Genomic DNA, 19,173 nt, shown 5'->3' with positions numbered 1-19,173 from the left:
GGAGATCTGATCACGCCCTCAATCCCCACTCTCCATCCACCAAGGTACCCAACCCATTCTTATTCACTTCCAATGGGATCCCACCTCTTCCAATTCCCTTCCATCATTCATACTCCCAATGGGACCCAAACCCTTTCCCATTAAATCCAACAGTCCACACTCCCAATGGGTCCACAACTCTTCACATTCAAACCCACAGTCAATATTCCCAATGGCACCCCACCCCTTTCCCATTCAATCCCGCAGTTTGTATTCAAAATGGAACCCTACACATCCCCATTCACTTGTAGTGAACTCCATCTCTTTCCATTCACTCCTACCCTCTGCACACACACTGGTATCCCACAGCACTCCACTCACTCCCAATGGGATCCCAACCCCCTCCCATTCAATTCCATTGTCCACACTTGAAATGGGATCTCAGCCCCTTCCCATTCACTTCCCTTGTACACATTTCCAATGGCATCCAAATCTCTTCCCATTCAATTCCACTGTCTACACGCCATGTACTCCAATGGTAAATTCCCATTCCAGGTGAGTGTTTTAGGTGAAAACCCTTTACCAGGACTGCAAAGGAAGGAGAGAAATCAGGATGCGAATGTGGGGGAAGAAGGTCAAGGTGGCAGGTGATAGGTGAAACTGGGAGGGGAGGAGGGGGTGAAGTGAAGAGATGAGAAGTTGATTTGTGAAAGAGACAATGGGTTGGAGTGGGGGAAATCTGATGGGAGTTGGTAGAAGATCATGGAAGAAAGGAAAAGGAAGGAGAAACAGAGGGATGTGATGGGCAGGTAAGAAGTTTGAAAAATCGACCTTCATGCCATCAGGTTGGAGACTCCACAGACAGAATATAAGCTGGTGTCATCATGGAAAAAAGAGGTCATGGACTGACATGTTGGAATGGAATGGGAAGTAGAATTGAAATGGATGGCCACAAGGATATCCTGCTTTTTGTGGCAGACAGAATGAAAATGCTCAACATGATTGCATGAACATCTATTTCTCAACCTCTGGTAATTGCCCCCCTGCACATTTCCTTCATCATTCCCCATTCTTGCCTCCCTCTCACATCTTCTCACCTGCCCGTCACCTCCATCTGGTCCTCGAACCCCTTCCTTTTCTTCCATGTTCTTCAGTCCTTTCCTATCGGATTCACCCTTCTCCAGCCCTTTATCTCTTTCACCAATCCAATTCTCATCTCCTTACTTTACCACCTCTCCCTCTCCCAGTTTCACCTATCACCTCCCAACTTGTACTTCTTCCTCCTTCCCCCTCTTCCATATTCTTATTCTGATATCTCCCCTCCCTTTTCCTGTCCTGATCAAGGAGCATGGCACAGAACATCGACTGTTTACTCTTTTGCATAGATGCAACTTGGCATGCTGAGCTTCTCCAGCATTTTGTCTGTGTTGCTTTAGATTTCCAGCATCTGCAGATTTTCTCATGCTATGTTACTGTGTTATACTGAAGAGAGGTGGTGAGGTTTTGCCCAGTTACTCACTCCTGCCTGTGACCAGCTGACCCCCAACAACTCTCTTGACTTTCTTATGGTTGTGAATGTAATCGATGAGGTTCTGCCGCTCCGTAACAAAATCCTCATCCAGATCCTTGTCCTCCAGTTCCTGGAGCTGCTTGAGTTTCTTCCTGTGTGCGGGAATGGGAAATGCAAAGCAGCAACGTGAAGGAAAGTTATCGCGGATACACCTGCGGAGTTCATTGTATTTCTTGTTCTGCTCACTGCTGTCACCTGTAAAAAACAACCAAGAATCAGGCAGGAATCATCCTTATTTAGTCTGTTCTCCCGTTCCCAACATGGTGACTGTTACCCATAGGCCTGTGGGAAGGACAGGAGGGAAACAGAGGGGAGGCAGTTTGCGAGGTGTGATGGTGAGGGACAGGATGTATGGGAGAAGCATGAAGTGCATCGTAGTTGGGTCATGGGTGTCTTGTTATGGAGGGAAATGATAAAGGGTAGTTGTGGGTCATATTGATTGAGAGGGCTGTGTGTGTGGGAGACTGGCACCCAGCCAATCAGATGAAACTCTGATGGGAAGGAGGTGTCAGCTGGGTGGGAGTGGTGCATTTACACCATCAAACCAGAGGATGGTGTATGCTGGCATCAGTTATTGCAGGTAATTGTGAGGTAATGTGAATATGAACAGGGCAGGGGAATGCAGACAAAGTAGGAAATGAGAGATGTGAAGGGGCTGGGACACCCTGGAGAATGTGTGCACAGATCATCAGGTAAGAGGTTGCCACTTTCTTCACCACCCCTCACACATTGAATTCAACCCTGCTCCCTCTATTTTCTGGCCGCTTTCCAAGTTCACCCTATCTCCTCAGAGACCGGCACTGCCACATACTCACCGTCCTTCAGTTTCAGAATGTGCTCCAGGTAGTCATTTGGAGTTGCATCTTTGTCATCGACGTTCAAATCCAGTGTCAAATCACGGATCACCCAGACAAATTCAGGGAAGAAACGGACAAAGTCCCAACCGTTGCAGCCATCAGGCTGGGACTTCATTTGGATCCGCTTGGACAGTTCAGTCACAAAACTGGGAGCAACATCAAGGATAAAGGAATGAAGGGTTGGCAGAAAAAAAGTGAGGGATGTTGGGGGAGAGGACAGGAGCCATTCAGTATGCAGACCTCCCTCTCAGAAAGAGGGATGAAACACCGGTCAGTGTACAGATCTCCCTCTCAGCGAAAGCATGACTAACAGACACCAGTCATTGTGGAGATATCTCCCTGAGACAGAGGGTCTTGGTCAGTAAAAGGCAAAGCTGCTGGTAGTTGAGAATCCTGGATGTCAAGTATTATTGTAACTCTGATCATGAAAAGAGAAGTCTTGATTCATATGCAGGCAGCTGGGATCAAAGGAATCATTAAATATATATAGAGAATGCCAGAGTAAAGTCACAATAGAAATTTGGAGGGCAGAAAAGAGCGTGTGGTGACTTTTGCTAAGAAAATTAAAAAGAATTCTAAGTGACCTAACAAATACGTTAATGATAGAAGAGTAACATTGGGTGAAGATGGCCCCTAAAAGACCAAGATGGAAATGTACTTGTGGAACTGCTGGAGATGGGCACAGTTTTCAAGCATTAGTTCACAGTCACAGAGGACAGTGAAGAGGGGTACCAGCAAGTGCAGTGGGATCTTGGTCAGCTGGGATCAAGAATGTCAAATGGAATTCAGATAAGTAAATAGAGTTCTATAGAGAAAGGACTATTCATTGTAGGACTTTTACATTAAATGTAAGGGCTCCAGGTATATTTGCACTGTTAGAGTGAAAGGATTAGTAAGAACTTGAGATGTAATTATTTCCACATAGAGGGTGGTGATTGTATTGAACGAGCCAGCAAAGGAAGTGGGTGAGACACGTATATTAGACATTATTATGAAGTACATGGACAGGTATGAAGACGACGAGAATTCAGAGGGATATGGGAATGTGCTAGTAAAAGGGATCAGCTTGAGAATACATTTTAGTCAGACTGCACAAGCATGATTGAGAGATAATGGTCAATGAACAGATTTATGCCAAATAAAATGGAGAGAGAATTGTAAGTCTGTGCACAGATATCCCACTGAGAGAGACAGGGGCTGAGAAAAACTTGTTGGTGTACAATCTCTATCTAAGAGAGTAGGACTGAGAGATATCAGTCACAGCATATATTCCCGAGACAGAGAGGAACTGAGATTCAATGTAGAGATATCGTCCTGAAAGAGAAGGACTGAGACACCAGTGAAGGATACTATAGGTCTTGCAGGGATTGCTGGTCTATTTGATTTTTACTATTGTAAATGAGGATGCTGCTCAGAAGGATAGCCAGTAAATAGATAGAATTATCATTATCGATGTCTCCCTGCAGGTAGAGACAGGGAACAAATTAGTGAGAACTCTCGCTCAGATATCGGTCTGATAGATAACCATCCCATTTCTAGACATTTCTTGCTCAGTGTTTACAGAGGTTGGTGGCTGTAGCTTCCCTCCACAGCATCCTTCCTGTCAATGCCACCAGTCGCAGTTATATGGCCAAGGGAAGCCTTACAGACAGAATCTATGCCAAGGCTCACCACCACAGTGCTGGGGGAGAGCACACTGTCATGGTACCTTAACATCCTTTTATCTGGGCGGATGGGAATGGGAACTGGCATGTGTAGGACAGTACATTTGTAGTGGGTAATGGTCTTTGATCACATAAAGTTCCAATAGAAAAGACAGCAGAATTCCTCCCTATAGCTCAGCATGAACCTGTGACAATGTTAGTTAATAAAATAATGACTTAATTACATTTTACTATAAATCAACATTGTAAACAGCATTTATCCATTTAAATTGCCTGTGGTAAGCTTTGAACTCTGGTCTGTGGGTTACCCCTTTGGTGATGAAACCACTGTTCTGAGGAGGGGCATAGATGTGAGGGAGGGACTGACCTTCTTAGGATCTCCCAGACCCTCGGTGTCCAACAACAGGAGGACCTCATTGGGTCTCTGAGGGAGGGATCGACACCACATCCAGATTCCTTTGGTGTGAGCCTGTGTGGTTGAAGCCACTGAGAATCCTGCAGAGGGAGAGAGACAGAGATAGACAGAGAGATAAAGTTTGCATGAACATAAGTGGATCTATGAACTTCCATAGCCTGAAGATGAGCAGGTTGTGAGTATCCTATCCCTAGTTTGTGAGCGAGGGATAGGGAATTGTTGGGAACAAGGGAAGAATAGGGGGTCTCAAGATGGCGCTTATGGAGTGAAGCGGTTTTAGGCTTTGCTCCAAACCTTTTACTTTTTTTTAACCTACAAACACCCCCTAATTGATCTTTCTATACCTATTCTAAAGGGGTTTAAACATATGAAATTTTTTTCAACTGTTTGAATCATTTTCAACTCGCTGAAATGTCTAAAGCAAAGGAATCGAAACAGACGAAAGAACCGGTAACTTTAGAAGCAATTGCGAATCTTATGGACGACAGACTTGGAAAACTGGAGAGTAAATTAACCGCAAAGCTTTCTACGTTCGTTGAAATTTTAAAGGCATTTGACGCAAAACTTCCAGCACTTACACTGGAGTCACAAAAACAACAAGCAAGTATTTTAGTTCTTGAAGAAGCCGCTCGTAAGAGAGATTGTATAATTGAAACTTTGTAACAACAGCAAACTTCGACTTCTCAACAGATGGATCGTTATAAATCTAAAATTACTGATCTTGAAAACCGCTCTCAAAGACAAAATCTCCGGTTAATTGGGATTCCGGAAAAATTTGAGAATGGCTACCTCACTGTTTTTTTTCTCCAAATTTTTAATGGATGTCTTTGGCTCAGAAGTACTGGATTCCCCTCTAATAATCGACTGTGCACATTGCATTTCTCGTTTTCATTCAGATTCAAGTTTGAAACCGCAACAAGTAATTCTCCGGATCCATTATCCTCATACCAAAGAGCTTTTGATTCGGGCTGCACGGAAAAAGGGTATGATCAGCTTTCAAGAATTTAAATTCCGTGTTCTGGAAGACTACAGTCCCAAAGTTTTAAGGGTAAGAATGGCTTTTAAATTGGTTATGTCGGAAATTCATCAGAAAGGCTACAAGCAAGCGCTGTTATTTCCAGCACATTTGAGAGTTACTCTCAAAGACGGAACTTATCGGCTATTTAAATCTCCAGTGGATGCTCAAAGTTTTCTGGAAGAATATCATTTTATTGGGTGGACTAATGTAATAATTAGTTTATAAGATTTGGATCTTTTATAAAATGATGCTTTTTTAATGTATGGCTTACATGTATTTTCTATACATGGTAAAAGTTCATTTTTGGTTCATTCTGAGTTTGTTATTTTTTCATATTATTAATCTGTTAGTTTTGAAAATAATTTATTAGGGTTTTCTTTTAAGCTCGTATACACTTTTTTTATATTTTTAACCTTTAAATATTAAGATTTTTTTAAAAATAAAGGTTGTTTCTTCTTCCCGAAAGGCTTTAGTGCTTGGAACGTCACGTCTGTTTTGCTGAGTTTGAATAAGTTTTAAACTCTCTTTTAAAACACTAATTCAGTATTATTCATTTATAGGTTTTATCATTTTAATTTTTGTTACATCAACCCTTTCTTATAATATGGGTGGTTTGTATCTTTTATTCAACTTTCTTTTTTGTTTGAGTTGCCGTCTTGAGACATGGGGGTAATTTTAGTATTAGATTGCTTGCTTACCTCTTTTTGGCTTTTTTCCTGGGGTTTTGAGGGTGGAGGGAGGGGAATTTTTCTTCTTTCTTTTCTTATTGCTTGCTTTATGCTTAGTTTTATTTCATGGGCTCATATGAAAGTACAAAAATGGTTGCAGTGTCATGACTTCCGGTTTCTCCTTGAACTTACTTCACTCTTCTGGATTCATGAGTTTATCTTTTTTTTTAACCTTATGTGTTAATTGTAATAAATATTGTCAATATGGATAGGGTTATTAATTTTGTTTCTTGGAATACTAATGGTTTAAATCATCCAATTAAACGGAAAAAAATATTCAAAATATTCCATAGAATGAATGCTAATGTTATCTTTGTACAAAAGACTCATGTAAGGAAGGTGGATAGTCAACGCTTTTTTTAGGTTTTGGAAAGACCACCAATATCACTCGAATTCTCAAGCCAAAGTAAGAGGCGTTTCCATTTTTATAGATTCCTCAACCTGCTTTGTACATCATGACACAATTTCAGACCCACAAGGTAGATTTTTGCTTATTACTGGTTTACTTTTTAATCAAAAAGTTGCTTTAGTTATGCTCCAAACACTGATTGTCCTGAATTTTTTAAGTGTCTATTAACATCCTTTCCCAATTTGAATCAGTACAGACTAATAATGGGTGGGGATTTTAACTGTTGTTTAAACCCTTCAATGGATAGATCCAAGCCTACCCAAGTTCTTCCGAATAAATTGGCCTCTCTTATCAACTCCTTTATGACTGATTCAGCAATTTTCGAAATGGCAAAGAGTTTTCATACTTTCCTCATGTTTATCACAATTATTCAAGAATTGATTACTTTTTCATTGATCACCATTTACTTACAGATGTTATCGATTGTAAATATGACTCTATTACCATTTCTGATCATGCACCTTTGAAGTTATCTATTAAAAAAATGGATTCATCAATTAATGCTAAATTTTGGAGGTTCAACTCTATTTTATTGCAGGACTTTGTCAATTTTATCAAACAACAAATTGATTTGTTTTTCTCAACAAATTCTACAGCAGAGATCTCTAGTGGAATTTTATGGGACACTTTTAAAGCATTTATTTGTGGACAGATTATTTCATACTCTGCTGGAGTTAGGAAACATACTAATTCTAAAATATTAACATTGGTTGATAAAATCAAAGCAATTGATAAGATTTATTCAGTGACCCCCAGCAAAGAACTCTATAAAGAAAGAGTGGAACTTCAAATGGAGCATAGTTTGTTATTATCCTCTTCGATTGAAAATCAGGTAATTAAATCTAGAACCCGGTTTTATGTATATGGAGATAAGTCTGGTAAATTATTGGCTAATCAATTGAAAACTGCTTTGGCTAAATGACAGATTACTAGGATTCGTAAACAGGATGGCATTCTGACGATCGACCATAAAGAGATAAATAAAGCCTTTCAAGATTTTTATAATTCCCTATATCAATCAGAATTTGCTGAGGATTCTTCTATAATAAATGAATTTTTAAGGAAATTTAATATTCCAAAACTAACTGTAGAGGATAATGTATTCTTAGATACACCTATCACGGAAACTGAAATAAAAAAGGCTATTTTTTCAATGAACTCCAGTAAAGTTTCTGGTCCAGATGGTTATTCTGCAGACTTTTTAAAATCTTTTTCCTCTATACTTTCTCCTTGGCTTTGTAAATTTTTTAAAGATGCATCAATTAAAGATGCCACAATCTTTTTATGAAGCTTCTATTTCTTTAATTCTTAAAAAAGATAAAGACCCTACTGAATGTGCATCCTATTGGCCTATATCCTTGCTGAATATGGATATTATTTTTAGTATAATTTTGGCTACTAGATTAGAAAATATATTACCTCGAATCATTTCTGAAGATCAGAATGGATTTATTAAAAATCACTATTCATCTTTTAACATTAGAAAATTAATTAATATTATTTATACTCCTTCACCCAAAATACCAGAATGTGTCATTTCTTTAGATGCTGAAAAAGCATTTGATAGAGTTGAATGGCCATATTTATTTAATACAATGCAGCATTTTAATTTTAGTTCAAAATTTATATCATGGATTAAATTAATATACCATAAACCCTTGGCTCGGTCTTTACCAATAATCAAAGATCTCCTTTTTCACAGTTATTCCGTGGTACAAGGCAAGGTTGTCCTTTAAGTCCTTTACTATTTGACATCGCTTTAGAACCATTGGCTACAGCCATTCGTGAATCACCTAATATTTTAGGTATTACTCGTGGGGAGGGGACGTATATGTTATCATTATATGCTGATGATTTGTTACTATACATATCTGACCCCGAAAGATCTATTCCTGCTATTTCGTCCTTGCTTGCTCAGTGTAGTAACTTTTCTGGTTATAAATTGAATTTTAATAAGAGCGAATTATTTCCATTAAATATGCAAGTTCCAATTTATAAACATTTACCATTTAAAGTTGTTACAGATTATTTTACTTATTTAGGAATTAAAATTACTAAAAAACATAAAGATTTATTTAAAGCTAACTTTTTACCCTTAATTGACCAGATTAAGCAACTTGCTATCAGGTGGTCTCCACTATCTTTGTCATTGGTTGGTAGAATTAAAGCTATTAAGATGATGGTATTACCCAAATTCTTATAGCATTACCAATTTTTATTCCTAAATCTTTTTTTTGATATTATTGACTCCAAAGTATCTTCTTATCTGTGGCAGAATAAAAATCCTAGACTAGGCAAAAAATATTTACAGAAGCCTAAGAAGGAGGGCGGTTTGACTTTACCAAACTTGAGATTTTACTATTGGGCAGTTAATATACGATATTTAGTATTTTGGACACAAGAATTGACTACAGCTGCTTGCCCACAATGGGTAAATTTGGAATGTAAATCTGTACAAGACTTTTCATTGTTTTCAATCTTAGGATTTTCACTTCCTTTTTCTTTATCTAAATTGAATAAACAAATAACTAATCCTACAGTCAAATACACATTGCGAATTTGGTTTCAATTTCATAAATTTTTTGGTTTGATTAAGTTTATTTTATCATGCCCTATAATATCTAACTATCTCTTTTGGCAGTCTTTTATGGATCAAGCATTTCTTTTATGGAAAACAAAAGGTATAACATGTTTTCGTGATTTGTTTTTGGATGATAGCGTTATGTCCTTTGAACAGCTATCTAATAAATATAATTTACCTAAAACCCACTTTTTTAGATATTTGCAAGTTAGAAATTTTTTGTATAATGAGTTACAGTCTTTTCTGAAACTATGTCCATTGGTCATTACGGAAAGAATTTTAGCTCTGAATCCTTGTCAAAAGGGTTTAGTAGCTGTCATTTATAATATGATCATGAAAATACAGCCAGATGTATCAGAAAAAATTAAGAAGGAATGGGAAGAAGAACTTCATTGTCTTATATCCACTGAGCAGTGGGAGAAAATTTTACTATTTGTCAATTCGTCCTCTATTTGTGCTAAACATGCTCTAATACAATTTAAGGTTGTACATAGAGCTCATATGTCTAAGGATAAACTTGCTCGATTTTATTCTCATGCTAATCCAACCTGTGACAGATGTCATTCTGATGTTGCCTCATTGACCCATATGTTTTGGTCTTGCCCTTGTTTACAAAATTACTGGAAAGATATTTTCAGTATAATTTCAAGAGTTCTGAATATCAATTTCCAACCACATTCTTTTACCGCAATTTTTGGTTTACCAATGGTGGATAACAGTCATTTATCCTCTTCATCTCGACGAATGATTGCATTTGTTACATTAATGGCTAGAAGATCTATTTTATTGAATTGGAAAGAAATTAATCCTCCAACTATATTTCAGTGGTTTTCTCAAACTATCTCTTGTTTGAGCTTAGAAAAAATTAGAAGCGTTGTTTTTGATCCTTCAGTTAAATTTGAAGAAACTTGGAGAACATTTTCATATGAGTTAAATTGTTTTTTCCTAAACCTTACTTTTGTTATCCTTAATTATTTGGATGGAGGTTCGGAGTTATTGGCACTACTGTATGTATTTAACATTATGCAACGACCCATGTTGGTTAGTATTATTTTTTCTTCTCTTTTTTTTGGGTCTTTTTGTCTTTTTGTTTTTTTTTGTTTGGGAGGCTATATATATTTATTATATATTTGAGTGTCTACTTAAACTATCAATTATGTACTCTCAAACACTTTGTATTCATGTTTCATTTATGTTTGTTTAAAAATTAATAAAAAGTTTTAAAAAGAAAGAAAAGAAAGGGAAGAATAAAATAAGATTGTTGTAGAATTCATGTAAAACAACAATTGATAGTCAGCACAGAGTTGGTTTTGCAGCAAATAACTCTGGTCACCATTAACGAGACCAGTGTGTTCTCCACATCCAAGTTATGAAGCAACCATGCAGTTTAAATTCCATTGTCCAAAGCAGTGATGGGAACACCAACATGACACCAACGAATGTCTCCAGTACATCTCCCACTTCTGACAGCTTGACAATGCAAGTATGCTCTGTGTGTCCCAGGTCTCAGGATAATTTCAGCAAGACAGATAGTAAACAAAGGTGAAAGGTTAGAGGTGTAAGTTTACAGACACTGCCCTTACCTTTCTTGTCTACAGCAAGGCAGTTCATGAGGTAGGACTTCCCTGTACGAGCAGGACCAACCACAGCCACAATAACCATTGGATCCTCGATGGACTGGAGGAAATTCAGAGCCTCTGGATTCAGGTGCAACTTCCCATCCTTGTTACAAACCAGCTGCAAGGGTTTCTCCATCTTCTGTTTGGAGGCATCATGGACCTTTGTGCCTGACATCAGACAGTCCTTTCCCAAAATGTCTACAAAATCAGAGTAAGGGAATCTCATACTGCTTGAATCACAGTAAATGGAACAGATAAAACAGACAGCACATCAGCAAAACACGTGCATCTCAATCCTGAGCCTCTAGAATATATCCCAAACTTTAACTTACTCACTGGGATCTGTACCCAATCCCTGATACCATGGATTGTAACCCAACCTCTACGTCACTACCAGGAGCTGTTATTTTATATATACTCCTTCTGAACACCTGGAATAGATTATGGCCTATACCTCACTGCTAGGTATCTGTATTTCAACATATACCATAATCTCCCCAAATCCCTGCCTCTAAAGCACTCCCAGTGATCCATTTATTTTCTATATAGTAATCTCCAAACCCCTGGATTTGGTTTCAGCCTGTAGCTTACCCCTTGGTGTCTATTGTTGTATAACATAACACCACAAGGAACCTTCTGTTACTCACTCCAATGGATCTGTTGTGATATCATAAAACATAGAACATAGAATAGTACAGCACATTACAGGCCCTTCGGCCCACACTGTTGTGCCCACCCTCAAACCCTGCCTCCTACATAACCCCACACCTTAAATTCCTCCATATACCTGTCTAGAAGTCACTTAAACTTCACTAGTGTATCTGCCTCCACCACTGACTCAGGCAGTGCATTCCACGCACCAACCACTCTCTGAGTGAAAAACTTTCCTCTAATATCCCCCTTGAAATTCCCTGCCCTTACCTTAAAGCCATGTCCTCTTGTACTGAGCAAATATTGCCCTGGGGATGAGGCACTGGCTGTCCGCTCTGTCTTTTCCTCTTAATATCTTGTACACCTCTATCATGTCTCCTCTCATCCTCCTTCTCTGCAAAGAGTAAAGCCCTAGCTCCCTTAATCTCGGATCATAATCCATACTCTCTAAACCAGGCAGTATCCTGGTCAATCTCCTCTGTACCCTTCCCAAAGCTTCTGCATCCTTCCTATAGTGAGGCGTCCAGAACTGGACACAGTACTCCAAGTGTGGCCTAACTAGAGTTTTATAGAGCTGCATCATTACATTGTGCCTCTTAAAGTCTATCCCTCGACTTATGAAAGCTAACACCTCATAAGCATTCTTAAATACCCTATCTACCTGTGAGGCAACTTTCAGGGATCTGTGGACATGTAGCCCCAGATCCCTCTGCTCCTCCACACTACCAAGTATCATGCCATTTACTTTGTACTCTGCCTTGGAGTTTGTCCTTCCAAAGTGTACCACCTCACACTTCTCCAGGTTGTATTCCATCTGCCACTTCTCAGCCCACATCTGCATCCTATCAATGTCTCTCTGCCATCTTTGGCAATCCTCTACCCTATCTACAACACCACCAACCTTTGTGTTGTCTGCAAACTTGCCAACCCACCCTTCTACCTCCACATCCAGGTTGTTAATAAAAATCACAAAAAGTAGGGGTCCCAGAACAGATCCTTGTGGGACACCACTAGTCACAACTCTCCAATCTGAATGTACTCCCTCCACAACACCTTCTTCCTTCTTCAGGTAAGCCAATTCTGAATCCAGCTGGCTAAACCTCCTTGGATCTCATGCCTTCTGACTTTCTGAATAAGCCTACCGTGTGGAACCTTGTCAAATGCTTTACTAAAATCCATGTAGATCACATCCACTACACTACCCTCATCTATATGCCTGGTCACCTCCTCAAAGAACTCTATCAGGCTTGTTAGGCATGATCTGCCCTTCACAAAGCCATGCTGACTGTCCCTGATCAGACCATGATTCTCTAAATGCCCATAGATCCTATCTCTAAGAATCTTTTCCAACAGCTTTCCCACCACAGACGTAAGGCTCACTGGTCTATAATTACCTGGACTATCCCTACTACCTTTTTTGAACAAGGAAAAAATATTCGCGTCCCTCCAATCCTCCGGTACCATTCCCGTGGACAATGAAGACATAAAGATCCTAGCCAAAGGTTCAGTAATCTCTTCCCTCGCCTCGTGGAGCTGCTTGGGGACCTATCCATCCTAATGTATTTTAGCAACTACAACAACTCCTCTCCCTTAATATCAACATTCTCTAGAACAGCAATCTCACTCATATTGTCCACACCATCATCAAATTCCCTCTCAGTGGTGCATGCCAAAGAGAAGTATTCATTGAGGACCTCACTCTCTTCCACAGCCTCCAGACACATCTTGCCACTTTTATCTCTAATCAGTCCTATCTTCTCTCCTGTCATCCTTTTGTTCTTCACGTAATTGAAGAATGCCTTGGGGTTTTCCTTTACTCTACTCACCAAGGCCCTCTCACGCCCCCTTCTTGCTCTTCTCAGCCCCTTCTTCAGCTTTCTTTCTGCCCTATATTCTTCAATAGACCCATCTAATCCTTGCTTCCTAAACCTCATTAATGCTGCCTTCTTCGACTTGACTAGATTTTCTACTTCACTTGTCACCCATGGTTTCTTCACCCTACCATTCTTTATCTTCCTCACCGGGACAAATTTATCCCTAACATCCTGCAAGAGATCGTTAAACACTGACCACATGTCCATAGTACATTTCCCTACGAAAACGTCATCCCAATTCACACCCACGAGTTCAAGCCTTATAGCCTCATAATTTGCCCTTCACCAATTAAAAATTTTCCTATCCTCTCTGATTCTATCCTTTTCCATGATAATGCTAAAGGCCAGGGAGCGGTGACCACTGTCCCCCAGATGCTCATGCACTGAGAGACTTGTGACCTGACCTGGTTTGTTACCTAATACTAGATCTAGTATGGCATTCCCCCAGGTCAACCTGTCAACATACTGTGACAGGAATCCAACCTGGACACACTGAACAAACTCTGCCCCATCTAAACCCTTGGAACTAATCAGGTGCTAATCAATATTAGGGAAGTTAAAGTCACCCATATAACAGCCCATTATTTTTGCACCTTACCGAAATCTGCCTCCCAATCTGCTCCTCTGTATCTCTGCTGCTACCAGCAGGACTATAGAATATACCCAGTAGAGTAACTGCTCCCTTCCTGTTCCTGAGTTCCACCCATACTGACTCAAAAGAGGATCCTGCTACATTACCCTCCCTTTCTGCAGCTGTAATTGTATCCCGGACCAGTAATGCCACCTCTCCTCCCATTTTTGCCCCCTCTCTAACCCTTTTAAAGCACTGAACAGGAATATTGAGAATCCATTCTTGCCCTGGTGCCAGCCAAGTCTCCGTTATGGCCACTATATCATAATTCCATGTATGTATCCAAGCTTTCAGTTCATCACCTTTGTTCCTGATCCTTCTTGCACTGAAGAACACATACTTTACCCCTCCTACCTTATTACCTTTACACCCTTTATTCTGCTTCTCTTTCCTCAAAGCCTCTCTATATGTTTGTTCTGGCTTTACTCCATGCACTTCTTTCACTGCTCTATCACTCCGGTTCCCACCCCCCTTGAAAATTAGTTTAAACCCTCCCAAACCATGCTAGCAAACCTACCTGCAAGGATATTGCTCCCCCTCGAGTTTTGGTGCAACACATCCAATCTGTACAGGCCCCACCTTCCCCAGAAGAGATCCCAATGATCCAAAAATCTAACACCCTGCCCCCTGCACCAACTCCTCAGCCATGCATTCAACTGCCATCTACTCCAATTCTTACCATCACTATCATTCACAACAATAACAAGTTCTGTGTAAATACTGCCCCATGCAAAGATATCACTCTCCAGGAAATAACAGATGGTACACTGGAACGAAATTACAGTGGAAGTATATTCAATAATATTTCAACTTTGAAAAGGAAAAGAAAACCAGTCGAAATGTGCACATAAATGTTGAAGCTTCTTTCTGCAGTAGTTGGGTGCATTGCTGAATTCCCATCACTAGCCATAGGTTGAACTTTCCTGGAAGAATGTCAGGAACAAACTGGCTAACTCAGAAGTATTTCGCACTTTCATCCTTTGTGCTCTTCTCCACACATTCTAAAAAAATAAAACCCCAAACCTTCAGAAATATAATCCTACACAGCTCTCTCGAATGTTCCATGACATCTCCCACCTCTCCTCACCCATCAAATGGCTGACACAATGTTCCTTGTGCGAGCAGATGTTCCTTATTTCAGCTAAAGTCAAAGCACTAGTCTATGAAGCCTAACTAACAGAACACACTGTGTTTGCAGAAAACTGCTAAAGTAAAATGCCTAACAGCCTTGCAGTAAAAACACAATTTTAAGCAGGGCATTATTTGTCAGTGATTTACATGAGGGAATTGATGGCTTTCTTGCAACATTTGCAGAGAATGCAATAATTTGGTGAGGCAGAACCATCAATTGTGAAGGATGGGTACTGACCGTTCGGGATGGCAGAGCGGTGTGGAGCCCATATACCATTTGGGGACCTGTATAGCAGCTGACTCATTTACGTGTGTTTGTGCTTTAAGAATAAGTCTGGAGCCATGATGTAACAGCTAGGTGCAAAGTTAGATTATGTACTGTTTAATTTTTACCTATCACTTATATTTTGTGTAATGTAGGAATTAGTGTGGAGATATTTGAGGGAGAGATTATATCCAAGTATATCTGTCAGAATGGCACCATTATGCCAGGAAACATCAGGTCGAGAGTCATGGTTTTAGGCAGTGTCCTGAAAAGAAAGCAGTTGTGAGAATCCAGAGTCAGAATTCACAGTTCCACCCTTTCTTTCTGATTTGGTGGCCAGATTATAGAGCAGGTGAGGTCAGACAAGCAGCTGATGGCAGCCTCCATTGCCAGAGCTGGTGACCCACAGATGTACACAACAGCATTACTAGGGAGCCAGCAGTGCAATATGTTCATGAACACAGGGACATTGGTATTGATAACTAACGTAGCCGTGTCAATGACTGGACAGGTTATTTATATTACAGGTGTAGGAGCGAAAACGGTGAAGGCAGAATGAAGCAAATCGCATATGCTCGAAATCAGCAGAGTGCAGCTTCCACTGTATCAGACTGTAAATTGCAGGAGCAGAATTAGGCCATTCAGCTCATCAAGTCTGTTCTGCCATTCCATCATGGCTGATCTCGGATCCCACTCAACCCCATACACCTGCCTTATCCTTTGATTTCTGGAGCAATCAGGAAACTATCAACTTCTGCCTTTAAAATACCCACAGACTCGGCCTCCACCACAGTCTGTGGCGGAGCATTCCACAGATTTACTATGCTGGCTAAAAAACTTCCTCCTTACCTCCATTCTGAAAGGTCGCCCCCTCCCCCCCCCCCAATTTTGAGGCTGTGCCCTCTAGTTCTGGATACCCCCACCATCGGAAACATTCTCTCCACATCTACCCTATCTAGGCCTTTCAACATTTGGTAGGTTTCAATGAGATCTCCCCACATTCTTCTAAACTCCAGTGAGAACAGGACCAACGCTGCCAAAAGCTCCTCTGAGAGTATTTCTGGGTCCATCTAAATAATGACGGTACTATCCTTGGCATAGACAACCTGAGGGAGGCAGGGGCCATTATACATTCTGGAAAGGGAGAAATAATATGAACATGCCAGGGGCAGCGAACATATACAACCAACAGAATACACAACCTAGCCTGCAAAGCTGCATCCGCCCCGATCATCAGGGACTGGAGCCAGTCTCTGGGTTATTTTGTCAGCAGTTTCCAGCAGTGTAGGCTGGACACAGGCAAGACTGTAGTCGAGTGAAGATAAACCCAGCTAAGTTAGAGGGGCATCTGCATAAACCCGATAAACTGTATCCTACAAAAGCTGATGAGGAAGCCAGTTCATTCGAGATGGTCTTCGAGGGAAGTTCGAACCGTCAGAGCGCCGACTTCTCCGGAGATGAGCTCAACATTATGTGCACAAAGGACTGATTTAACTGTAATGAATCCCTTTAATTTTATTTTCATTTCTGTAACTTGAAAATTTTATAAATGTATTTCCTTTATAATTTTATGCCGGTTTACGATCTGTTAATATATTGACGAACGATAACTTTGCATGGAGAAGTATATAAACTGCAGTCGCTAGAATCAATGTTCCTCGCCGGAACATCCCAACTTTCCTGTTTGGTTGAAGCCCAAATCGAACCGACCGTAGATGTATATTGCTTACCCCCGTGAGAGGATTACCCAACTTTTCCTTCTAACTCTGGTCCTCCAGACCCGGTTATCCTTTAGATTGCCGGTAACTCGCAAAGGTGATTTACATTATCCATGACAGAATTTTGCGTGTTTCTCTCACCTGCTCCTGTTGCAGAACTTTGAGACACCGTGCTATATTGCCAGCAGCTTCTCTGCATCAAGAGTCAAATGAAAGGCCAATTTGCAAACAATAAACTTAGTCGACGAAACATCCCGAAACTTCCGGGTTTTTCCGAAGCTGTTGCAGCGCACTCCACCCTACTGGTGGCGCTGTCTGGGAGTGTGAGAAAAACGTTTGGTGGAGTTATTTTGTTCTGTTCTAAATTTTAGACGCGGCTGCTTATATAACTTTGAGTTTGATCGCTTTACAAGGGCCGCAGAGAATTGTTTTCGTTCTATCCTGTTTTGGGCAGCCTTGTTTTCTTTTCTTCTAAAAGTAGTTCGCTTAGCGCTAGTAATAGAGGAGCATAGCTTGTTTTCTTTTTTTGTAATTTATTTTTATTGAAGTTCATCATCAAACAAACATTTCCATAAGATATATTTCAGACATTGTACATATATATAATCATAATCATATCTATCGCAACTCTCCACAGAGTATTTATCGGAGCTATACACTTAATGAAAAGAGCGGAAAGAAAAACAAGCAAAAGGAAAAAAAACTATGTACAAGTAGGGAGTCATTTTTTTTTACAACATAACTGATTTGTGAGAATAAAATCAGGCCTATGAGGCATTATGTAGTTAAACCATTTTTCCCAGTATGAATCAAATTGTTCCAGCTTATCATTAACAGATGCTGTTATCTTCTCCATTTTGTAAATGTCCATTGTAATTTCCATCCATGCATTTAAAGTTGGGCTATCCGGTGATAACCATTTCCTAGTAAGAGTCTTTTCTACCAGCCACCAACAGTATATTCATTAAATATTTATCTCTTTTCAACCATTCTTGCGGTATATATCCAAAATATATGGTCTTACTCTCTAAGCAATTTTCACATTTAAAGATATCTTGTAAGGCATTGTGTATCCCCCCTCCAATAGTTTTTGATAATAGGGCAGTCCCAAAAAATATGATAATGATTTGCATTTTGATTTCCACAATTTCTCCAGAAAACATTATCATAATGGGATTTCTGAGAGGGTGTAATAAAATATCTTATCAAGTTTTTCCATCCAAACTCCCTCCATTTCTGTGAACTGGTACACTTTCATCGATACCTCCATATTATTGTCTATTCTTCCTCAGATATAATTATCCCTCCTTCCTTCTCCCACTTTGTTTTAATGTATGAAGTCGAATGTGTTTTAAGATTTGACAACCCCTTATACATGCTTGAAATGATTCTACTACCGTTATCTGAATTATATGCTTTTCTAAATAGCTCTATCAAGCATGCACTTGCCTTGGTTACATTTTTAAGCGCCTTATTAACATATTGTTGCATCTGTAAATATCGCTAAACATCTTGTTTTTCTAATAAGTGTTTCTCTTTAAGCATTTCAAAACTGAACAGTGTTCCTTCTTTCATTATGTTGCAAAGAACAGTTATTCCTTTAGCTGTCCAGTCCTTAAATCTAGCATCCAATTTATTTGGTGTAAGATCCGAGTCATATGCATCCCATTTAAGAATTGCAATATCTCCCTCTAGATTATATTCTTTTAATAGACAATAGACAGTAGGTGCAGGAGTAGGCCATTCAGCCCTTCTAGCTAGCACCGCCATTCACTGTGATCATGGCTGACCATACACAATCAGTACCCCATTCCTGCCCTCTCCCCATATCCCTTGACCCCACTATCTATAACAGCTCTATCTAACCCTCTCTTGAATGCATCCAGAGACTTGGCCTCCACTGCCTTCTGGGGTAGAACATTCCACATATCCACCACTCACTAGGTGAAAACATTTTTCTGCATCTCTGTTCTAAATGGCCTACCCCTTATTCTTAAACTGTGGCCTCTAGTTCAGGACTCACCCATCAGCGGGAACATGCTTCCTGCCTCCAGCGTGTCCAA

The 19,173-nt window shown here is 40.0% G+C and overlaps 1 protein-coding gene across 3 annotated transcripts in view; it reads right to left on the bottom strand.

Moving 5' to 3' along the window:
- Positions 1-17,387, bottom strand: part of LOC132383174 (guanylate-binding protein 1-like) — a 103,812-nt gene extending 86,425 nt beyond the window's left edge. For 2 of the 3 annotated variants that reach the window (XM_059954046.1, XM_059954045.1), the window contains exons 1-6: positions 17,252-17,387; positions 10,805-11,038; positions 4,438-4,565; positions 3,757-3,866; positions 2,365-2,552; positions 1,499-1,744 (exon numbers count right to left, since the gene is read on the bottom strand). In XM_059954046.1, the coding sequence (XP_059810029.1) occupies positions 1,499-1,744; positions 2,365-2,552; positions 3,757-3,866; positions 4,438-4,565; positions 10,805-11,038; positions 17,252-17,309 (964 nt within the window). In that variant the 5' untranslated portion in view covers positions 17,310-17,387. The remainder of the gene's footprint in view (positions 1-1,498; positions 1,745-2,364; positions 2,553-3,756; positions 3,867-4,437; positions 4,566-10,804; positions 11,039-17,251) is intronic. The other variant, XM_059954047.1, reaches the window with a different exon arrangement.
- Positions 17,388-19,173: the final 1,786 nt, after the last annotated feature.

The sequence above is a fragment of the Hypanus sabinus genome, chromosome 29 (genome assembly GCF_030144855.1).
Source record: "Hypanus sabinus isolate sHypSab1 chromosome 29, sHypSab1.hap1, whole genome shotgun sequence".
Taxonomy (NCBI): Eukaryota; Metazoa; Chordata; class Chondrichthyes; order Myliobatiformes; family Dasyatidae; genus Hypanus; species Hypanus sabinus.
This window is presented reverse-complemented; position numbering and strand designations above follow the sequence as displayed.